The 23,360-nt window shown below is 42.7% G+C and overlaps 2 protein-coding genes across 4 annotated transcripts in view; both read right to left on the bottom strand.

Annotated features, from left to right (window-relative positions):
* Positions 1-11,066, bottom strand: part of OTOA (otoancorin) — an 84,167-nt gene extending 73,101 nt beyond the window's left edge. The window contains exon 1 of the mRNA XM_006061832.4: positions 10,201-11,066. The gene's annotated coding sequence lies outside the window, so the exon portion shown is untranslated. The remainder of the gene's footprint in view (positions 1-10,200) is intronic.
* A 9,898-nt stretch (positions 11,067-20,964) lies between these two features.
* The window catches only part of METTL9 (methyltransferase like 9), a 48,234-nt gene continuing 45,838 nt past the window's right edge, over positions 20,965-23,360 (bottom strand). For 2 of the 3 annotated variants that reach the window (XM_006061841.3, XM_025275076.2), the window contains exon 5: positions 20,965-21,666. In XM_006061841.3, the coding sequence (XP_006061903.1) occupies positions 21,461-21,666 (206 nt within the window). In that variant the 3' untranslated portion in view covers positions 20,965-21,460. The remainder of the gene's footprint in view (positions 21,667-23,360) is intronic. The other variant, XM_025275078.2, reaches the window with a different exon arrangement.

Genomic DNA, 23,360 nt, shown 5'->3' on the forward strand with positions numbered 1-23,360 from the left:
GTAAATTCAGAGAGGTGAGAAAATGCAGAAAGGAAGGGAAACAGACAAGCAGGACAAAATAATAATACTTCAGCCATTAAGCCATTAAAAAGTGTCAAGGACCTTTAGTTTCCTTTTAGTTTCTCCTCAAGGACTGAAGATAATATTCTGAGCCACGTCATTTGAGCTGTTTTGTAGACACTAAAGCCCCCAACAGGTGGAAGAAGTTAACTGTATTCTCCCCTGCGTGTGTGTACCTCAGTCACTTCAGTCGTGTCCGACTCTTTGTGACCCCATGGATTGTAGTCGGCCAGGCTCCTTTGTCCATGGGATTTCCCAGGCAAGAATATTGGAGAGGATTGCCATGCCTTCCTCCAGGGAATCTTCCTGACCCAGGGACTGAACCCAGGTCTCCTGCATCTTCTGCATCACAGGCAGTTTGTTTACTGCTGAGCCCCCCAGGGAAGCCAGTATGCTGCCCACAAGCACATAAACCCCAGACCAGTTGGAACCAGATGGTCACTCCTGATTACCTCACCAGTAACCAATCAGAAGAATGTCCATGAGCTGATCACCCCAAGTCCCTCCCCTTCCTTCACCCTGTCTTTAAAAATCTTTCCCTGGAAGACTTTGAGGAGTTGGGGGAGGCTTTTAAGCACCAGTTTCCCTGGACTCTTTGGTTTGTGCCCTGCAATAAACACAACACTTCCCTTCACCACAACCCGGTGTCTGTAGATTGGCTGTACCGTGTGCAGGCTGCTGCTGCTGCTGCTGCTAAGTTGCATCAGTCGTGGCCGACTCTGTGCGACCCCATAGATGGCAGCCCACCAGGCTCCCCTGTCTCTGGGATTCTCCAAGCAAGAACACTGGAGTGGGTTGCCATTGCCTTCTCCAATGCATGCAAGTGAAAAGTGAAAGTGAAGTCGCTCAGTTGTGTTCGACTCTTCGCAACCCCATGGACTGCAGCCTACCAGGCTCCTCTGTCCATGGGATTTTCCAGGCAAGAGTACTGGAGTGGGTTGCCATTGCCTTCTCCAGTGGACCCAAATTTGGTGTGGTAACAATTTCATTACATATGCACTAGAATGGCTAAAAGTTGAAAAGATTAACAATACTAAGTGTTGACAATAATGTGGAGCAGTGTGAATTCATACATTGCTGATACAGCCACTTTGGAGAACTGTTTGGCAGTGTCTTATAAAGTTAAATATACAGTACTCTACAATCTAGGAATTATACCCCTAGGTATTTACCCAAGAGAAATTGAAACATACGTCCATACAAAGATTTGTAGAGTTCTATTCCAAAAATTAGAAACAACTCAAATGTTCAATAATAGATGAAAGGTTAAACAAATATGGTATATCCACTCAATGGAACACGACTCATCAATAAATAAGGAATGAGTTGGACTTTTGCTTCCAGCTATGATGGAGTAAATGGCAGTAGACAAATTTCCTTGCCTTAAACAACTAGAAAACAAACAAAACAAAGGTTTTCAGACATCATCGGACAACAGGTAGAACAAGACTGAGACCCCTGAGAGAAGGGAAACTGTGAGAAAATAGAAAATATTTATTGGTTTCTGCCCCTAGTTCATGGAACAGGGCCGCTAAATCCCTTGTAATTTCCAAAATGATAAGAGGACAAGGAGCATCTTTTGTTCTAATACTTGGTTTTTGATCCATCCCTGATACAGGGCTCCTGCTGCTACTGCTAAGTAGCTTCCGTCGTGTCCGACTCTGTGTGACCCCATAGATGGCAGCCCACCAGGCTCCCCCGTCTCTGGGATTCTCCAGGCAAGAACACTGGAGTGGGTTGCCATTTCCTTCTCCAATGCATGAAAGTGAAAAGTGAAAGTGAAGTTGCTCAGTCATATCCGACTCTTTGCGACCCCATGGACTGCAGCCCACCAGGCTCCTCCATCCATGGGATTTTCCAGGCAAGAGTACTGGAGTGGGGTGCCATCGCCTTCTCCGTACAGGGCTCCTAAGTCCTTGCAAATTCTTAAGTGTTAAGAGAACTAGGAGCTGTGCAGCCACTCTGGAGAACAGTGTGGAGGCTCCTTAAAAACAAATAGAGCTACCATAGATGACTAATAAGGACCTACTGTATAGCACAGGGAACAGCAATCCTACTCCTGGGCATATACCCACAGAAACCATAACAGGAAAACATAACATGCATCCAATTGTTCATTGGAGCACTATTTACATTCCATCCAGGACATGGAAGCAACCTAAGCCTCCATCAACAGATGAATGGATAAAGAAGATGCGGTACATACATATAACAGAAAATTACTCAGCCATAAACAAAAAGAATGAAATAATGCCATTTGTAACAACACGGATTGACATAGAGACTGTTATACTGAGTGAAGTAAGACAGACAAATATCACACGATATCATTTATATGTGGAATCTTAAAAAAGACTACAAAAGAACTTATCTAGAAAACAGAAGCAGAGTTACAGATACAGGAAATAAACTTATGGTTATGGGACAGGGGAGAGGGAGGGGTGAATTGGAAGATTGGGATTGACATTACACACTACTGTGTATAAGATAGATACTAATGAGGACCTACTATATAGCACAGGGAACTCTACTCAATACTCTGTAATGATGTATACGGGAAAAGAATCTGAAAAAGAGAAGAGAAGGGCTTCCCTGGTACCTACCTCATAGCATCATATGAGGATAAAATTAGCTAATGAAGTAAATCACGTAGAACAATGCTTGGCATGAAGAAAGCCCTACATATGGGTTTAGGAAATAAACAAGCCAAACTGATGTTTTCAAAATTCAAATAATGGGAAAGTGTGGAGAAAGAATGTTCCAGAAAAAGGGAATCAGAAGTGCAAAGGCTGTGACGTTAGGAATGCAACTGACTTGTTCGATAAATCACACAAAGATGACAGCAGTAGGTGAGATTAGGTCATCGTAAGCACCTTGACTCCTACGTGGAGGGAGACGGGAGCCATTGAGGGATATTAGAACGAGAGCTGGCTTCGCCGGTAGCTCCGCAGTAAAGACTCCGCCCACAATGCAGGAGACGCAGGAGACCTGGGTTCGATCCCTGGGTTGGAAAGATCCCCTGGAGAAAGAAATGGCAACCCACTCCAGTATACGTCCCAGGAAAATCCCATGGACAGACGAGCCTGGTGGGTTATAGCCCATGGGGTCACAAAGAGTCAGACACGACTGACGTGACTGAGCACAGCACAGCCTGAGTGTGAAAGCCATGCTCTGACTTTTAAAATACTAGCTCTATAACCCCAATTGTTTGTTGAGAATACTCTGAACAAGGGCAACAGCTAAAGCAAAGAGACCAGTAAGAGATGAATAGTGATGACTTAGTCACAGATGGCAGGGAGGCTGGTAAGAAGTGGTTGGGGATATTTTGAAGGGTTGCTGTTGTTCAGTCACTCAGTCATGTCCAACTCTTTGCAATCCCATGGACTGCAGCACTCCAGTCCTTCACCTGCCCTTCCCTGTCCTTCACCATCTTCCAGACCCTGCTCAAACTTATGTCCATTGAGTCAGTGATGCCATCCAACCATCCTGTCCTCTATCGTCCCCTTCTCCTCCTGCCTTCAATCTTGCCCAGCATCAGGGTCTTCTCTAATGAGTCAGCTCTTGGCATCAGGTGGCCAAAATACTGGAGCTTCAGCTTCGGCATTAGTCCTTCCAATTAATATTCAGGATCAATTTCCTTTAGGATTGACTGGTTTGATCTCCTTGCAATCCAAGGGACTCTTTAAGAGTCTTCTCCAACACCACAGTTCAAAAGCATCAATTCTTTGACACTTGGACTTCTTTATGGTACAACTCTCACATCCATATGTGACTACTAGGAAAACCATAGCTTTGACTATACAGACCTTTGCAGGCAAAGTGATGTCTCTGCTTTTTAATATGCTGTCTAGGTTTGTTACAAGGAGCAAGCGTCTTTTCATTTCACGGTTGAAGTCACCATCTGCAGCGATTTTGGAGCCCAAGAAAATAAAGCCTGTCACTGTTTCCATTGTTTCTCCATCTATTTGCCATTAAGTGATGGGCTTGGATGTCATGATCTTCATTTTTTGAATGTTGAGTTTTAAGCCAGCTTTTTCACTCTCCTCTTTCACCTTCATCAAGAGGCTCTTTAATTCCTCTTCGCTCTCTGCTATAAGGGTGGTGGCATCTGTATCTGAGGTTGCTGATTGTTTGAAGGGTAGAGCCAATAAACTGAATGTGAGGAATAAAAGGCAAATCACAGACACCTCCAAGGATGTGGGCCTGAGCATTCAGAGAGATTGGAAATAGGAAAAAACCGTAGGAGTTGCAGATTTGAGGAAGATGCCCTGGAGATGTGGACAAGCTAAGCTTGAGATGACCATAAAATATCCAAGTGGACAAAGCAAGTAGGCAGTCTGGCGTTTGAGTCTGCAGTTAGAGCAGGGCTCAGACTGGAGCTATCTACACAGAGCAGCCAGCAGATACTTGAACCCAGGCCACTGGATGAGATCACCAAGAAAATGAGCACAAGGGAGAACATGGGTGAGCTTTAAGGACTGAGACCCAGATGTTCCTTTGTTAAAATGTTAGGTAGACCAGGTGCAATCAGCAAACTCAACTGTAGGAAACTCCCCATAATCAACGACGTAGTTTCTTCAGCAAATACACTGCAAAGAGAGAGACAGACATAGACACACACACACACACACACACACACACACACACACAGAGGAAGGAACTAGGGACTTAAAAAACTTAGGAGCTATAACAATTATTCGTAGCATATAGACTTTCTTTGGATCCTAATTGAAGCAAACTATGAAAAACAAAAACTATGGGGCAACTGTGGAAACTTGCTCCCTGTCTGGATATTTGAACATTTTAAAGAATTAATGTTAATATTTTTGATAACAGAAATGTGGCTATATTTTTAAAGGAGTACTTATCTTTTAAAAGAGGTATGTTGGTTCACAATCTGGCCCCCATACAGGTAGGGTAAGGAGAAATTGGAGAAAGCAGCAGCCCCTCCAGATTGGTAGATGGCAGGTGTACTAAGCAAGGACACTTACTTACAATGCTTGTCTTTTTTCTTGTTGTTGCTGTTATATTTTTTTAAATAATTTTTAATTTGTTTATTTTTTATTGTGCTGGGTTTTCATTGCTGCCTGGGCTTTTCTTTAGTTGCCATTAGCAGGGACTATTCTTCCTTCCAGTATTCCAGCTTCTCACTAGGGTGGCTTCTCTTCTTGCAGAGCAATGGCTCTGCAGGCTTCAGTAGTTACTGCTCAAGGGCTCAATAGTTTTGGTTTCCAGGCACTAGAGAACAAATTCAATAGTGTGGTGCACCATGCTAGAGCACAAATTCACTAGTGTGGCTTACTTGTTTCATGGCATGTGGGATTTTCCCAGACCAGGGATCGAACCCACATCTCTTGCACTGGCAGGTGGATTCTTTACCACTGAGCCACCAGGAAAGCCTGTTGTTAAATGTTTTAATGAGGATTTTGTTTTGTTAATTTTTTTTTTCTATTGTATAGTTGACTTAAAGTTGTCAGGTTGGTTCTTCTTCCATGTTATTGTTTTGTCATGCATGCATGCATGCATGCTAAGTCGCTTCAGTCATGTCCAACTCTGTGCGACCCTATGGACAGCAGCCCACCAGGCTGTCCATGGGATTCTCTAGGCAAGAATACTGGAGTGGGTTGCCATTTCCTTCTCCCATGTCTTGTCATAGTAAAGAGTTGAAAGGACAGACCAGTAACACCTCAAACAGGCAGGATTTACTGGGCATGCTGTAAGCAGTACAATCTACAAGCATAATAGCCGACCAACACCTGCCCCACTTTGGAGTGACCCTGTCCCAGTTTGGCTCCCCTCTTTTATATCCCTTGTTCCCGCCCCGGGCAGGTTCCTGTGCCCTGATTGGCTACACCCTATGCAAATAGAGAAATTGTACTGTTCTTGGGGTCTGATTGGTTACATGCAAGACCAATCAGAGAAGAGGGTGTGTTTTCCCACTGGAGGTTCTTAGTCCCTTGGGAAGTTTCCCCCCTTTTTTTTTTTCTAGTAGCTGCTTCCTCTGACTGCCATCTTGGACCCTGTTTCCCTATTCTAACTACCTAGCAGAATGTGTTAATTTCAGGTGTACAGCAAAGTAATTCAGTTATACATATATCCATTCTTTTTCAGATTCTCTTCTCATAAAAGTTATTACAGAATATTGAGCAGAGTTCCCTGTACTATACAGTAGGCTTGTCTTGAGAGGCCCTGAGTAGATCTCTACCCTCGCCTCCCCAGAATCTGGAAAGTTTACAAGAGGACTTAACAGATCTCGGTCAAGTCCAGGTGGTCTCAGTAACACACTGCTCTCTCAAGGTTCAGTTCAGTTCAGTTCAGTCGCTCAGTCGTGTCCGACTCTTTGCGACCCCATGAATCGCAGCACGCCAGGCCTCCCTGTCCATCACCAACTCCCGGAGTTCACTCAGACTCACGTCCATCGAGTCAGTGATGCCAACCAGCCATCTCATCCTCTGTCGTCCCCTTCTCCTCCTGTACCCAATCCCTCCCAGAATCAGAGTCTTTTCCAATTAGGTCCCTGAAAAAAATGCTCCCCTAGTGGGAACAGTGGGCAGAATATACATTCCAAGGATGGGGGAGGGGTGAGGAGCCTTTGATTGCTCTGGTCCAGCTTGAAGGTCAGTGGTGGTCACATCCTCTCCATGACCTCCTTCAAGGGATTAGCTAACTACAACCCAAGGGCCAAATTCACAGGTTACCTGGTCTTGCATGGCTCACGAGATAAAAATGGTTTTTACGTTTTTAAACAGTTTCAAAAAATCAAAAGAACAGTATGTCTGGACACATGAAAATTTCATGTATGCAATTTAAATATTAGTGTCCATAAATACAGTTGTATTAGACGACTACCACTCCACTCACTTAAGTATCATCTATGGCTGCCTTCATGCTACAATGGCAGAGCTGGGAAGTTGCAACAGAGGCTGTGTGGCCCCACAAAGCTGAAAATACTTACTCTCTGTTCCTTTACTGAAAAAGTTTGCCAAGCCTGCCTGCTCTAGAGCTACATTCTTATATACTTAACAGAAGAAATGTGATGTTTGAGATGGTTTCAACATAATACAGGAGGGAGGAAATAAGTATGGAGGAAACAAGTTGAGAACTGAAGCTGAAGCCCATTATATTCCTGTATCTACCTTTGTATGGGTTCGAAATTTTCCACATACAAAACATAAATTATTTTTTAAAAGAAAAACAAAATAAAAGAAACTTTTTATTTTTTAAAAAGTATGGAGAGATGTGGAGGAACTGGGAAAGGGTTCTGAAAGGAGGGACCAGAGGGCTGATAGGAAAACAGGTGACTCCCAGGCAGCTCACAACCCAATTCCCAGATTCCACCCTCTCAGAAACTTAAAAGGAGCCCCACAGTGTACATCTATGGTTTCTTGAGATTACTTTATAGGCGCCCCAGCATCCTCTAATACAGATTTCCCTGCTATTGTCTGGCTTGTTATGCAAATAGATTCTCTATCCCCCCAAGGGGACTTTCACAACTTGCTTTGGGAACAGTTACGCTCATTTTAGTGCTCAGGGCAAAAACAAACTGAAATTTTGGAAACCTCCAGACACGGAAGGCAGAGCATTCTAACAGATTCTGAGTGAACCTGATCTCAAAGCACTTGGTAGACGCCTTTTGCTCCATCAATCCCACCCCACAGGCGGGGATGTTCAGCTCGCCTAAGAGCTCTTACTGGCTTTGGGACTTGGGGGAACCTCTGGCCCTTTTTTCCTCCCTTCCCTTTGGTCAGCTGCCCTGGGGCACTGGCCTCATTCACAATTCTCCAGTTTCCCAGACAATGAGGCTTCTTGTGCGTATTGCTGCAGTCTCCCTATTAATTCTACAAGGGGTTTACAATTACTGAAATAGAAGCTCCACTTTCTGCTGCACATTAAGTCTTCGTTCCAACGAAATCCCAGTCCAAAGCCAGGATGGGATTTGGTTTTAATTAAAAGTCCCTCAGGTCACTCTCTTTCAGGAGCTTGGCCAAGAGGATTAAAAGGACTGAGCTGGGCAATGGTGATTTGGGGGTCAATAGGTTTCTCCATGCATCCAGCCCCCTCCCCACCCAAAGGCCTGCAGATGGGCGAAAATCAGGCAGGCAAGGACTGCTTTGAAAGAACTCAAAATGAAACCAGTAACAATAACCACAAACCTGAACTGAATGTGGGTTCCTAAAAACCTTGACCATAGGGGTTTCCTGGGACTGAGGGATTTTGCTTTAAGACCTGGAAAGTTGCAGGCAACTGGGATGAGCTAGTCATTCAATGCATGAGAGACATTTTGCAAAGATGCTGGGAGGTTCGCCCAATGCTGGGGCATCCCATCCCAGACAGAAACCAACAATTCACAATTACATGGAGTTTTACTATCTGCAAAGCAGTTCCATTTAAGGTCCATATCATGGATATAAAGATACAGGTCTACAGATACTAACCTGGAGATTTTCTACTGAAAGCAAAAAATATAACCCCACAAAACCATTTTCATTAGTATTAATGCAAAGTGGTCTAACTTGTCTGGTTTGTAGGCTACCAGGCTATTTGACCTGGATTTGGATTTCATTTCGAACTGTGGTATTAGAATAGCCCCATCTCTTGAGTTCTACTCAAGGGAATGTGTGCTTTCTTTTTAGACTAGAGGCATCGGGCCTGAATGCTACTCCCAGCTCTGTCCCTAACGGTGAGACTGGCCTGTCATTCTCCTCCCTGTCTGAGTCTCAAGAGAGCAAAATGGAAGGCTTGGGATTCTGTGATAGAAGGAGAGAGAGGAGGATGCTGTCTCACTGGGCATCCTCTGCCTGCTGAGCCAATACATTTGCTCCGTCCACCAGCCCTGAAGGTTTACTTGGTCTCACAGGTGAGTTCAACAGACACACAGAACTCAGAGTGAGCAAATAGCAGAAGCGGGGCCCAGATGCAGGGCCACCTGGCTCTCTAGGAATCACAATTGTAGCGACCACTGAATTGAGTGAGAATGAAGCCCGCACCCCTCTACACACACTGCCTCACGTAGTCCTTGCAGAATCTTTGAGGCAAATGTTAACTGCAATTTCTATTTCACAGACAAGGAAATGGGTTTTAAAAGGTCAAGTGGCCTGCCGAGGATAACACAACTATTAGGTGGCAGGGCCAGGTCCCGAGCCCTGAGTTAAATGATTCCAAACACTGAGTAGCTCTGCTCTCCAGCCTCTACTAAGTGGCCCTGAACCTGAACTCCAGATGGCCAGTGCCACCTCGGGGCTAGAAGCCCCAGTTTTCATTTAGACCACTGATTACCAGCTGTGTGCTCTTCAACAAACTCCTTGACCTCTCGAGGCTTACGTTCCCTTCTTTGTACTATGCAGATGGCGATGATACCTCACAAAAACAGGGGCTTCCCTGGTGGCTCAGATGGTAAAGAATCTGCCTGCAATGCAGGAGACCCCGGTTCCATCCCTGGATGGGGAAAAGCCCCAGGAGGAGGGCATGGCAACCCGCTTCCGTATTCTTGCCTGGAGAATGCCATGGACAGAGGAGCTTGGCAGGCTTCAGTCCATGGGGTCCCAAAGAGTTGGACATGACTGAAACCCCTAAGCAGGCACAAAGACTGTGTAAATGTTATTTTAAAGTTCATCAATTTATCCAATGTGTAACGGTTTGCTCTACCTGAATATTCTCATTTCTTGCTCACAACAGCCATGAAATATAATTGGAAAAATATGTAAAGAAATTTCCTTGTATGTAAAATATGTAAAACAAAAAACAAAAAACTGACCCCAGCACTGGCACATATAAACACTGGACAAATAGTAGCTATTATTATTGATGCTTCTGTTGTTGCTATTGATATTATCATGATAAAGTCCTTGCCTTCATGGCTGCTCTTATTAAGCGGGTTCGGATTCCTTTCTTAGAAATTTCCTCCCCTCCCCTCCCTTGGACGCCCCCTCCCCACGAGCCCTTCAAGTCGCCCAATCTCCCTCTGCCCACTCTCCTTTCTCCCTCTGGCCCCCGCCGCCCCCCTTGTAGCTTGCGCCCCTTTTCCAGGCAGCCCCCGCGGCGAGTCCCTGGCCCCCGCGCCCCCGAGCGCCTGAGCAGCGGCCGCCCGCGTCCCCTGCGACGGGCCCTGCGGGGGCCTCGTCCCCGCCGCCCGCGCCTCACCTGCGGTGCCCGGCGCCGCTGCTCCGAGTCCAACGCGGGCGGTCCCTGCGGCGGCCGGAGTGGAGACCTGGGCACCGAGCGCCGTGGGGGTCACAGTCCCGCACCTGCAAGACGCCAACAAAAGCGCGCCCTCTCCCTCGCCCCTCTCCGAAAGACCAGCGAGGAAAGAGGCTGAAGGGCTCTCCAAACACATCCACCAATTGCGTGTAGGGACTTTATTTGGATCCGAATTCAAACAAACTATTTTAAAAATGATGGAACAATGGGAGCAATGTGGTCGCTGGAGGTTTACTGGTTAGTTTTTTCACGTGTGACAAGTGCAATACGGCTTTTTTTAGAGTCCTTATCTTTTGCAGATACATGTTTACAAAGCTCAAACATGATGTCTGGGACTTGCTTCGAAATAACGGGGACCAAGGAGGGGCAGGAATCTGGGTGAAACAATCTGGGTCCTGTGTTGATACTAGCTGCCTCCCCAGCAGGAGTTACTATTTTCTATTTTCTTCTTTTTCATGTGCTTGGAATTTTCCATAATATAACAGTAAAAAAAAAACAAACAAAAGAACTGTAAAGATATTCAGACACCTTGATCAGTAAATGTGACCAAATTTATATAAAGGGGAAAAAAATCCTCAGAAGTAAAAAAAAGTTTATGCACCAAAATATTTAATGCAGCAGCACTGCATATAAATGCAAAAGGAGAGTCAGGTGGGAAAAGATTCAACTCGGATTCCCATTAAGGAAACAGTTACATGAACTATACTATATCAAGAGATGGGAATACCAGACCACCTGATCTGCCTCTTGAGAAATCTGTATGCAGGTCAGGAAGCAACAGTTAGAACTGGACATGGAACAACAGACTGGTTCCAAATAGGAAAAGGAGTACGTCAAGGCTGTATATTGTCACCCTGCTTATTTAACTTCTATGCAGAGTACATCATGAGAAATGCTGGACTGGAAGAAACACAAGCTGGAATCAAGATTGCCAGGAGAAATATCAATAACCTCAGATATGCAGATGACACCACCCTTCTGGCAGAAGGTGAAGAGAAACTCAAAAGCCTCTTGATGAAAGTAAAAGTGGAGAGTGAAAAAGTTGGCTTAAAGCTCAACATTCAGAAAACGAAGATCATGGCATCCGGTCCCACCACTTCATGGGAAATAGATGGGGAAACAGTGGAAACAGTGTCAGACTTTATTTTTCTGGGCTCCAAAATCACTACAGATGGTGACTGCAGCCATGAAATTAAAAGACGCTTACTCCTTGGAAGGAAAGTTATGACCAACCTAGATAGCATATTCAAAAGCAGAGACATTACTTTGCCAACAAAGGTCCATCTAGTCAAGCCTATGGTTTTTCCTGTGGTCATGTATGGATGTGAGAGTTGGACTGTGAAGGAGGCTGAGCGCCGAAGAATTGATGCTTTTGAACTGTGGTGTTGGAGAAGACTCTTGAGAGTCCCTTGGACTGCAAGGAGATCCAACCAGTCCATTCTGAAGGAGATCAGCCCTGGGATTTCTTTGGAGGGAATGATGCTACAGCTGAAACTCCAGTACTTTGGCCACCTCATGCAAAGAGTTGACTCATTGGAAGACTCTGATGCTGGAAGGGATTGGGCGCAGGAGGAGAAGGGGTCGACAGAGGATGAGATGGCTGGATGGCATCACTGACTCGATGGACGTGAGTCTGAGTGAACTCCGGGAGTTGGTGATGGACAGGGAGGCCTGGCGTGCTGCAATTCATGGGGTCGCAAAGAGTCGGACACGACTGAGCGACTGATCTGATCTGATGAACAAAGACTGTGTAATAAACACACAAGGAAATAATTTTATATCTAAAAAAGTCAAACATGAAGTCATATGTGTTTATGTAAGGGCTTTCTAGGTGGCTCAGTGAAAAAGAATCCGCCTGCCAATGCAGGAGACACAGATTCCATCCCTGGGTTGGTAGATCCCCTGGAGGAAGAAATGGCAACCCACTCCAGCAGTCTGGCCTGGAAAATTCCAGGGACAGAGGAGCCTGGAAGGCTACAGTCCATGGGATTGCAAAGAGTTACACACAACTGAGCACGCACACATGCAACATATATGCACTTGTATTAAAACAGGAAATACATTGAAGTGTTAAGTGTGCCTGGTGGAATTATGCATAATTATCTTTTCTAAGCTCTATACAGTCAACAAAAAGAAGGACCAGGAGCTGACAGTGGCTCAGATCTTGAACTCCTTATTGCAAAATTCAGACTTACATTGAAGAAAATAGGGAAAACCACTAGGCCATTCAGGTATGGCCTAAATCAAATCCCTTACAATTATACAGTGTAAGTGACAAATAGATTCAAGGGATTAGATCTGATGGACACAGTGCCTGAAGAGCTATGGACAGAAGTTTGTAACATTGTACAGGAGGCAGTGATCAAAACCATCCCCAAGGAAAAGAAATGCACAAAGGCAAAATGGTTGTCTGAGGAGGGTTTACAAATAGCTGAGAAAAGAAGAGAAGCAAAAGGCAAAGGAGAAAAGGAAAGATATACCTATCTGAATGCAGAGTTTCAAAGAATAGCAAGGAGCGATAAGAAAGCCTTCCTCAGGGATCAATGCAAAAAAATAGAGGAAAATAATAGAATGGTCAAGACTAAAGATCTCTTCAAGAAAATTAGAGATACCAAGGCAACATTTCATGCAAAGATGAGCACAATAAAGGACAGAAATGGTATGGACCTAATAGAAGCAGAAGATATTAAGAAGAGGTGGCAAGAATACACAGAAGAACTACACAAAAAAAGATCTTAATGACCCAGATAACCACGATGGTTATAACCAGATGGTGATAACTCATCTAGAGCCAGACATCCTGGAGTGCGAAGTCAAGTGGGCCTTAGGAAGCATCACTCCAAACAAAACTAGTGGAGGTGATGGAATTCCAGTTGAGCTATTTCAAATCCACAGAGATGATGCTGTGAAAGTGCTGCACTCAATATGCCAGAAAAATTTGGAAAACTCGGCAGTGGCCACAGGACCGGAAGAGGTCAGTTTTCATTCCAATCCCAAACAAAGGCAATGCCAAAGAATCTTCAAACTACCCTACAATTGCACTCATTTCACATGCTAGCAAAATAATGCTCAAAATTCTCCAAGCCAGGCTTCAACAGTACATGAACCGAGAATTTCCAAATGTTCAAGCTGGATTCAGAAAAGACAGAGGAACCAGAAATCAAACTGCCAACATTCACTGGATCACAGAAAAAGCAAGAGAATTCCAGAAAAACATCCACTTTTGCTTCACTGACTATGCTAAAGCCTTTGACTGTGTGGATCACAACAACCTGTGGAAAATTCAAGAGATGGGAATACCAGACCACCTTACCTGCCTCCTGTGAAACCTGTATGCAGGTCAGGAAGCAACAGATAGAACTGGACATGGAACAATGGACTGATTCCAAATTGGGAAAGGATAACATCAAGGCTGTATATTGAAACCCTGCTTATTTAACTCATATGCTGAGTACATGATGTGAAATGCTGGGCTGGACAAGCTAGAATCAAGATTGCCAAGAAAAATATCAATAACCTCAGATATACAGATGACACTGTCCTTATGACAGAAAGCAAAGAGGAATTAAAGAGCCTCTTGACAAAGGCGCCTTTTCATACTGTTCATGGGGTTCTCAAGGCGAGAATACTAAAGTGGTTTGCCACTCCCTCCTCCCATCACTTCATGGCAAATAGATGGGGAAACAGTGGAAACAGTGACAGACTTTATTTTTCGGGGCTCCAAAATCACTGCAGCCGTGAAATTAAAAGACACTTACTCCTTGGAAGAAAAGTTATGACCAAACTAGACAGCTTATTAAAAGCAGAGATATTACTTTGCCAACAAAGGTCTGTCTAGTCAAAGCTATGGTTTTTCCAGTGGTCACGTATGGATGTGAGAGTAGGACCATAAAGAAGGCTGAGTGCTCAAGAATTGATGCTTTTGAACTGTGGTGTTGGAGAAGCCTCTTGAGAGTTCCTTGGACTGAAAGGAGATCCACCGGTCCAACCTAAAGAAAATCAGTCCTGAATACCCATTAGAAGGACTGATGCTGAAGCTGAAACTCCAATACTTTGGCCACCTGATGCAGAGAGCTGACTCATTTGAAAAGACCCTGATGCTGGGAACGATTGAAGGCAGGAGGAGAAGGGGATGACAGAGGACAAGATGGTTGGATGCCATCACCAACTCAATGGACATGAGTTTGAGTAAACTCCAGAGGTTGGTGATGTACAGGAAGGCCTGGCATGCTGCAGTCCATGGGGTCAGCAAAGAGTTGGACACGACTCAACAACTGAACTGAACTGATGAAGGTGAAAGAGGGGAGTGAAAAAGCTGACTTAAAACTCAACAGGCAAAAAACTAAGAGCACGGCATTCAATCCCATCACTTCATGGCAAAGAGACAGGGAAACAATGGAAACAGTGACCAACTTTATTTTGTTGGGCTCCAAAATCACTGCAGATGGTGACTGCAGCCATGAAATTAAAAGATGCTTGCTCCTTGGAAGAAAAGCTATAACAAACCTAGATAGCATATTAAAAAGCAGAGACATTACTTTGCCAACAAAGGTCCGTCTAGTCACAGCTATGGTTTTTCCAGTAGTCATGTATGGATTTGAGAGTTGGACAATAAAGAATGCTGAGCGTTGAAGAATTGATGCTTTTGAACTGTGGTGTTGGAGAAGCCTCTTGAGAGTCCCTTGGACTGCAAGGAGATCCAACCATTCAATACTAAAGGAAATCAGTCCTGAATATTAATTGGAAGGACTGATGCTGAAGCTGAAGCTCCAATACTTTGGCCACCTGATGTGAACAACTGACTCACTGGAAAAGACCCGGATGCTGGGAACAATTGAAGGCAGAAGAAGGGGATGACAGAGGATGAGATGGTTGGATGGCATCGCTGACTCGATGGACGTGAGTTTGAGCAAGCTCTGGGAGTTGGTGATGGACAGGGAAGCCTGGCATGCTACAGTCCATGGGGTCCGTAAAGAGTCAGACACAACTGAGCAACTGAACAACAAATATAATTGTGAACTCTAGAGATTTTCTCACAATCCTTTACATTTAATGAAACACATCTCAATGCCTGAAATTTTTTAAAAACTGAAATGTATAATGCTGACATTACTTTGTTGGTGGCAGAATTACATATACTCTTCAAAAATGACCAACTCCGCTGCTCTGTTGCTCAGTTGATGGTTATTTGTAAATATTTATTAATGTTATTTATAAATAGTTATAATATTTATCAGCATCCTCAAAAACATCCTTTTATTCCTAAGCTCCTGGTTTAATCCGTCAAACAAGAAGCTAGTACTCTCAAGCACCAGATGATAGAATATGTCTTCCATCTTTTGTCAATTTTTGATTTAGAAAATAGGTGTCTATGAGTTTCACATGATTCATCTTGGAAGAATAAAGGTATCTTTTATTGTCAAAATTTTTAATGTTAAAAATTTGTGAATGTGTATGTGTGGGCACATACAGGTATGTAAAAAAGTCCAGAAGGGTATATACCAAAATGTTAATGGTGGTCCTCTAAGGGTTATGGTTCAGCTAAAATCTACTTGCATGTTCCTTACAGCTGTCTATATTTTCCACTTTTTCTATAACAAACATTCTACTTATAAAGCCAAAACCAGTAGTGCTTTATGATCAGTCACAGCCACCTTATAAATAATAAATAATAATAACAAGATGGCAACATCAAGTGTAGGGAAAACTGTTTTGTTCTGCTGAGTATAAAACGGACTGCCAACATATTCTCAAACATTTCAACTCTACCATTTGAAAAGCATTGAGGGTTCCAAGTTTAAAAGCAGTGTTCTGCATCTTGGTTCCTGGGTTTCCACACCAAAAAAAAAACCACAAAAAAACAAAAAAAAAAAGACGACGAGAACAAACTTATGGTTGCCAGTACACAATGCTCTATATAAAACGGGTAACCAACAAAGACCTACCGTATAGTACATGGAACCCAACTCATTGTTCTGTGGCAACCTGAACGGGAGTCTGGGGAGAATGGATACATGTATATGTTTGGCTGAGTCCCTTCACTGTTCATCTGAAACTAACACATTGTTAATTGTCTATTTGTCGTTGTTGTTCAGTCTCTAAGTCGTGTCTGACTCTTTGTGACCCCATGGACTCCATGGACTGCAGCACACCAGGCTTCCTTGTCCTTCATTATCTCCCAGTTTGCTCAAACTCATGTCCATTGAGTCAGTGTACTGGCTATACCTGAATACAAAATAGTTTTAAAAAGTGAAAAAAGATGAAAATATAAAACCAATGTACTGTGTTGATTCCTGAACAGGATAGAAGAAAACAGCATTTGGACATCATATCTGTTCTTAATTATTTTCCACAACTTAAGAAATGCAGGTGTATAAGACATTCCAGATTTACATGGTCATTTATTTGGGGGTGTAAAGAGGGGATCTTTACTTCACATTTTATACTTGCTGAAAGTAATTTTTAAATGGTCCTGCACAAAAAATAGACTAGTTATTTAATTCATGTGAATACAGCATATTGACTCTAAAATCCAGAGGGAAATCTTAAGTTCTAGTTATGGAATAATAATTCGAATTCTCCAGAAGTATGAAATTTCTTAATGAAAACGTACTTTGGTATCAGTGTACACTGATTCCAGTTCTTTGATATCAATATGGATAGCAAGCTACAAAGTACAGGTTACTAAAAAGGAAACCCAATGCCATACAAGTTGTACTATAAAAACGAATCACCAGAGAAATTCAAAGCAAAACCACTGTATACTACCTCACATCCGTTGAAAGGCTACTATCAAGAAAAACACAAAATAACAAATGTTAGGGAGGATGTGGAGAAATTAGAACCCTTGTGCACTGTTAGTGGGAATGGAAAATGGTGCAGCCACTGTGAAAAACAACATGGCAATTCCTCAACATTAAACACAGAATTCGTGTCTGATCCAGAAATTCCACTTCTGGGTATAGATCCCGAAGAAGTGAAAACAGCAACTCAAAACAGATTATTCATACACCCATGTTTATAGTCACATTATTCTCAGTAAATACCAGTAATGCAGGTGTCCACTGACAGATGAATGGACAAGCAAAAGACACAATGAAATACTACTCAGCATTAAAAAGGGAAGAAACTTTGACACATTTTATAACATGGATGGACTTTGAGATCATTGTGCTCAATCAAATAAGCCAGTCACACACAAAATAATATTGTATGATTCTACTTATATGAGGTACCTAGAATAGCCAAATTCAAAGAAAGTAGAATGGTGATTTCCAGGACTGGGGTGGGGGAAGGGGGAAAGGAATAGGGAGTTAGTGTTAATGGCTACAGAGTCCCAGTTTTGCAAAATGTGAAAACAGTAAAAATGGATTATGGTGATGGTTACACAATTTGAATGTACTAAATACCACTGAATTGAACACCTAAAAATGGTTAAGATGGGAAATTTCATATGATTTTACAATAAAAATTTGGAAGAAAAATATAAATAATGGTACTGTGTCAATAAACACTATGCAATTTGAAACGTAAGCAACTAAATGGGATGTAGTATGCTGAATTGGCTCCTGGAACAGAGAAAAAGGTCAATAATGGAAAAATGGGGAAAACTGCAGTAGCCAGTAGTTTACTTACTAATAGGGTACCGATGTTAATTTCTTAGTTTAGACACATAACGTGGCTACTATGCAAGACAATGTTAGGGGGTTAAGGGTATACAGGAACTCTCTGTACTATCTTTGCAAGGTTTCTCAAAATCTAACATTATTCCAAAATAAAAGTAACAACTAAAAATAAGTTAGAATCAACTCCTACATAGAAGATACAAGTGCATATGTGCTCAGTTGTGTCTGACTCTTCACAACTGTATGGACTGTTGCCAGGCTCCTCTGTCCATGGGACTTCCCGGGCAAGAATACTGGAGTGGGTTGCCACTTCCTATTGCAGGGGATCTTCCCAACCCAGGGATCGAAACCATGTCTCCTGCCTCTCCTGCATTGGCAGGCGAGGTTTTTACCACTGAGCCACCTGGGAAGCCCACACAGAAGACAAAGACAATACAAATATATTAGAATTGATAAAGTAGACACCAAAATATGAACACCTATACAAATAGCTACAGATGTGAAATTATTTTTATTGTGTTGTTCACTGTTGCCTAGCTACTGTCTTATCATACAATTGCAAAAGGGCAGGCTATTGAATTTTTTATTGTGGTAATATTTCCTTCATGATACAGGGTGCATTTTTTCACTTAGATCTTGGCATGGATAGTGTGATCTTCCTTCTGCCAATTCATGATTTTATATCTTTGATAATTTGTTACTTGGTGAGTATCATGGTTATTTCAAGTCAATGACAAGCCCAGTATTGTGTTCAGAGGATTCCTACACAGCACAACTCAACCTGGACAGCCCTGGCTGTCCATTTTCCTAGCCCTGGCTCAGTGCACTGGCTTCCAGCTGTAACATAGGTGCACTGGATATAAGCCTATTTGAGGAGTACTTAGGTATCTGCACAAACATGCTAAGTCACTTTAGCCACTGGAAGCCCATGTGGACAGACGGTACTGTAGCTTTTAGAGAAAAAAGGTCATGAAATGCTTTTATCAGTAATTAAGCAGCAGCAAGCAGTAGGAAACAACTGGTAAAAACATCTTGCTTCATTATGAGTCTGCTTGAATACGCTGCTCTGAGGAGTAGATTTCAAAGTTAATGAAACATGTTGGAGCAGAACTAAGTGAAAACAAAGCTTTACTCAGAAAGACGACTTGAAACAACTAAGTTTTACTTTATTTCCCAGCCCAACTGCTTTTCTGTTAAAGGTCAATTATGTAAAAACTGATGTGATATAAGAGAAGGGTAGAAAATACACTGTCTCTCTTAACAGCTCTGCACAAGGGAGAAATGACTAAGGCTATTGTGTCTTCTTCCCTTCCACTCTCTGACATCAGTGGTCTAAACACTCCAGAGGCTTACAGCTGCAGGTGCAAAGAGCTTTGCCTCACAGGTGCGGCTTGCATTTCCTTTCTCTGTGACCTTTAAGGTCAACTGGCTAGCCTGCTTTGACTGCAAATAGAGGTCTTCTTAATTCCTCCAGTACAACCTTAACTTGATATGAAACACTTACACAAGGAATGGTGCAGACAAGAAGGCAGTTTATTGTATCAATACTTTGGGGAGAAAAAAAGAAAAAACATGATTCCATTTAAGGGGAAATAAAGTCATTGACGCTCAGTAAGCAACACTGCCATCTAGTGGAATGATGATATACCACCAAGACTTTCAAGACCAGGCATGAAATGCGAGCGGATTTGTTGGTTTAAATTTTCACCAAAAAACGGCACTTTTGAGAAGCTGATTTTCAGAGAACCTCAGATTTTGAAAAAGTATTTGTCTTTAAAATGCATAAATGTACGTGCTTTCTCTGATTTTGGGGAGAAAAGAAGGAGGTTTGTTTCTTTTTTTTTTCCCAAATAGACTATCACATTAATTCTCAATTTTAAAGTTAATGAAACACTTTGGAACAACCTGCCTCTTTGAGCATCCGTCACTCTTGCACTCTTGTTCAGCAGTCTAAACAGCAACCCCTGATGATGACAGCTTATAAAGAAGCAAAACTCAACTGTACAAGAACTACATTAAATTTACTCATTTCCTCTATTTTTACAATCTAAGGTGCTAAGTATTTGCACTTCACTTATTTGAATTCCTGGGGGGGAAAAAGCATTTGAAAGCACCAATAACGCTTTTGCATAAACCACATAACCCAACTCTTATTAAGACTACACAATAACGGTGGAAGATACTGGTGTGAGGACATGGGAATGCTGTTCTTAATGAATAATAAAGTCATTCTTCTCAAGGCTTTAATTCTCCTTTATACCCAGGTGCTGCAGTAAATGTGCTGATTTCATGACTTCTATGAGCATATAGATGAGAATATTTAATGTAACACCTGGCTGACAAAAGCAAGTTGTGAGAATAACATATTGTTAATAGGCATGATCTCAAATTGGCATCTCTATGATTACTGAGATTTTAGATTCTGGGTTAAGTGCTCTGCTCTTTGGAACATCCACAATGGTTATGGATCTTGGTAATGAGCTCCTCGTTGCAACCTTTCTGGATATATGGTTGGAGGCACTCACGGATTCTAGAATGCATGAGTCTGACATGGTTTTCTCAAACCATACTCCTGGCAAACTATAAACTCAGTTAAGGATTTCGAGAAGAGCCAAGTTCTGTGAAAGAGGTATATACAAGGACAGAGTTAAGAAGCTGAACTGAAAGAATATTAGGTTGTGTTCTTGTCAGTAGACAAAACTGAGTGTTCCAATTCTGAGAACCTGAGATTGTCCAGAAAAGCAAAATTCTGAGTGTAGGACACAAGTTACCACAAAGTCAGAACCCACTGCTCTGAATTTCCAAAAAAAAAAAAAAAATATATATATATATATGAGTTGGGGAGTGAGGGTAGTCCCTGAAGTACATCTGAATGAGGCTGTTCTTTTGAGAGTTAGTCTGGGTTGCTTGTGTTCACCACAATTTGCAGTAATCACCCCACCCCAAGTCTAAAGTCTTCCTTTACCATATATTCTCATCTACTTCATCTTTCTTTCATATATGCTACTACTTGGGCACACCTGAAGCAAAGCAATTAAAGATGCTTGGGAAGCCTTATAGTAACTCCAACATGATGCCAAAGTCACCTCCAAAAAAAGTTTATTAGCATGATTAAAAACATTTTCTGGAATAATGACACAATTTCTAAACATGAAAGAGGATCAGTGGCTATACTTTATAACCAATATTTGCAACTGGAAAGACAGCTTTATTGCCCAGTCTTCATTTTATTACAAACAACCCACATTTACTGGTTCCCTGTGAAGTCATGACTATTGCTTTGGGAATGAGTCCCTACTGCAATTAAGTATAAAAAATATTTTCCATAATCAGAGTGTGACCTGCATTATTGAGTAAAGAGTTGATAAAAATCCTCAAAGAGTTGTTTTTTTGTTTTTTTAAAAAACATTCCTTTTACACACTACAAAGCAATAATTAGTAATTTGGCTTTTAAAATTCCTACATGATATTTAGAATGGCAGTCCCCAAAGGTCCTCCTTCACATAACTGAACTTGCAGATCCTCTTCCGGAGTGTATATTCTTGGGCTGGACTCTGAAGACCTCAACCTCCACGTGTTTATATGGGTTTGAGAACAAAGACAGCATCATCCAGAACGTAGTAGTCATTATACATGTCACCTTCACACAGGTATGGCAGTCTGGTGAAAGCTTCGATAACAAAACCAGCTTTTCTGAAAACTTCAGGCAGACTATTCACTTGTTCTTCCCAATTCTGTCCCTTGATTTCCAAAATTTCCGACGGTTTATCCCACTTGCCACCTACTAAAACAAAAACATGAAGTTAAATTCTTGAACAAACAGATTATTCAAAAGAGAGACAAGGGGAAGAACAATATCTGCTAAGGACTTGGTGTGTGCCAAGCACTGGGTGCTTTGATGAATGATTTCCTGGGTGACCCAGCGGTAGGACAAAGAGGAAGTAGAGACAGGAAGACTGAAGAACACAGGTGCCCCAGCTTGCAAGGTTAATGAACACTGGGGCAGAAATGTAATCCCTCATTAAACCAGACCCGAAGCCCACACTACTACTTGCTCTGACAGTTTCTTGATATCACCCTCCCTTAGACCGACTGGTGTGTAGGTTTGGAAAACTGCTTATTAAACACTGGAATATTGAGGCAGAGTGTAACCAAGTTTGAAAGAGTGCTTTGGATAAACGTAAGAAAATGCCACTAGTATACTAAAATTATGCCACATATTAACTAGAGGGGTTTATCAGGCTGAAAGTAAAAATAGGTTAACGGAGGCTTTTAATTTCTAAAAACAGACCATTTGGTGTGCTTTTCAAGGGAGGTCAATCCACTCTCTAACTTTGCAGAAGAATTTCACACAAGTTAACCTCCAGAACCAGAGAGAGGATAACATACTAGAATGGATGAATCAACCTAGCATTTCTTGGAACAGTGACTCAAGTCTGTGTTAACATTAGTCATTTCCAAACCCATGAGCGTCAGATGCCCAGGTACTAGGGGGCTAGAAAAAGTCTTCAGTTCATATACATACCAAGCACTGACTACACACACACACACACACACACACAGTGGTATGTATAAAATCTGGGGGTGCTTTCAGACGCAACTATGATGTAAAAAAAAATACACAGTAATGCTAAAAGTATTACTAAATACAGATTGAGAATAACTTTCTGTAAATGACAAAATATATAATCAACAGGTGCCAAGCATACAAACAGTAGAGTGGGGAGGGTTTCATTCTTTCCGGCAGCGAGCACCCCTCTTCCCCGTGGAAGGCAAAGCCTGAGGAAGCAGCTTCCCCCTGCTCTTTCTCGCAGCTCAGGCACTGGCTCATGACCTCAGGTCAGAAACACTCGCCTGAGACCCGGAATGAGGAGCAAGTGGCCCAGAGGTGGGGACGTGAGGCTCCTTCTCTGGGAAGGCGGAGCAGTGGTGTGAGTCCAGGCAGCTCGGGCGGCACGGAGTGGTACCACTGACAGGCTGTGGGCCACGCCAAGGCAGCAATGCTTGCTGGTGGCAGTGCTCTTCAGATCAGCTTTACAGCAGACTTCAGGGCATGTGTCTTGCATGTAGACCCCAACACATGATTCTCCAGTCCTCCCAGGGACTCATTGTGCTACGCTCAAATCCTTTCAATAAACTCCCTTTTGCTTATTAAGTCAGCCCAAGTCACTTTCTGCTGTTTACAAAGAACCTGACTGATGAAGCCCCCGAGGGACTAGGATGGGGTTCTGGATGACAAAGATTCCACACATTTATTTCACAATAAAAGCGGTCACACAAAACTGGGCACAAGGGCTTCCCAGGTGACTTAGTAGTAAAGAATCTCCTGCCAGTGCAGGAGATGCAGATTCGAACCCTGGGTTGGGAAGATCCCCTAGAGCAGGAAATGGTAACCCCGTCCTGTATTCTTGCCTGGGAAATTCCAGGGACAGAGGAGCCTAGCAGGTTATAGTCCATGGGGTCTCAAGGAGTTGAACA

The sequence above is a fragment of the Bubalus bubalis genome, chromosome 24 (genome assembly GCF_019923935.1).
Source record: "Bubalus bubalis isolate 160015118507 breed Murrah chromosome 24, NDDB_SH_1, whole genome shotgun sequence".
Taxonomy (NCBI): domain Eukaryota; kingdom Metazoa; phylum Chordata; class Mammalia; order Artiodactyla; family Bovidae; genus Bubalus; species Bubalus bubalis.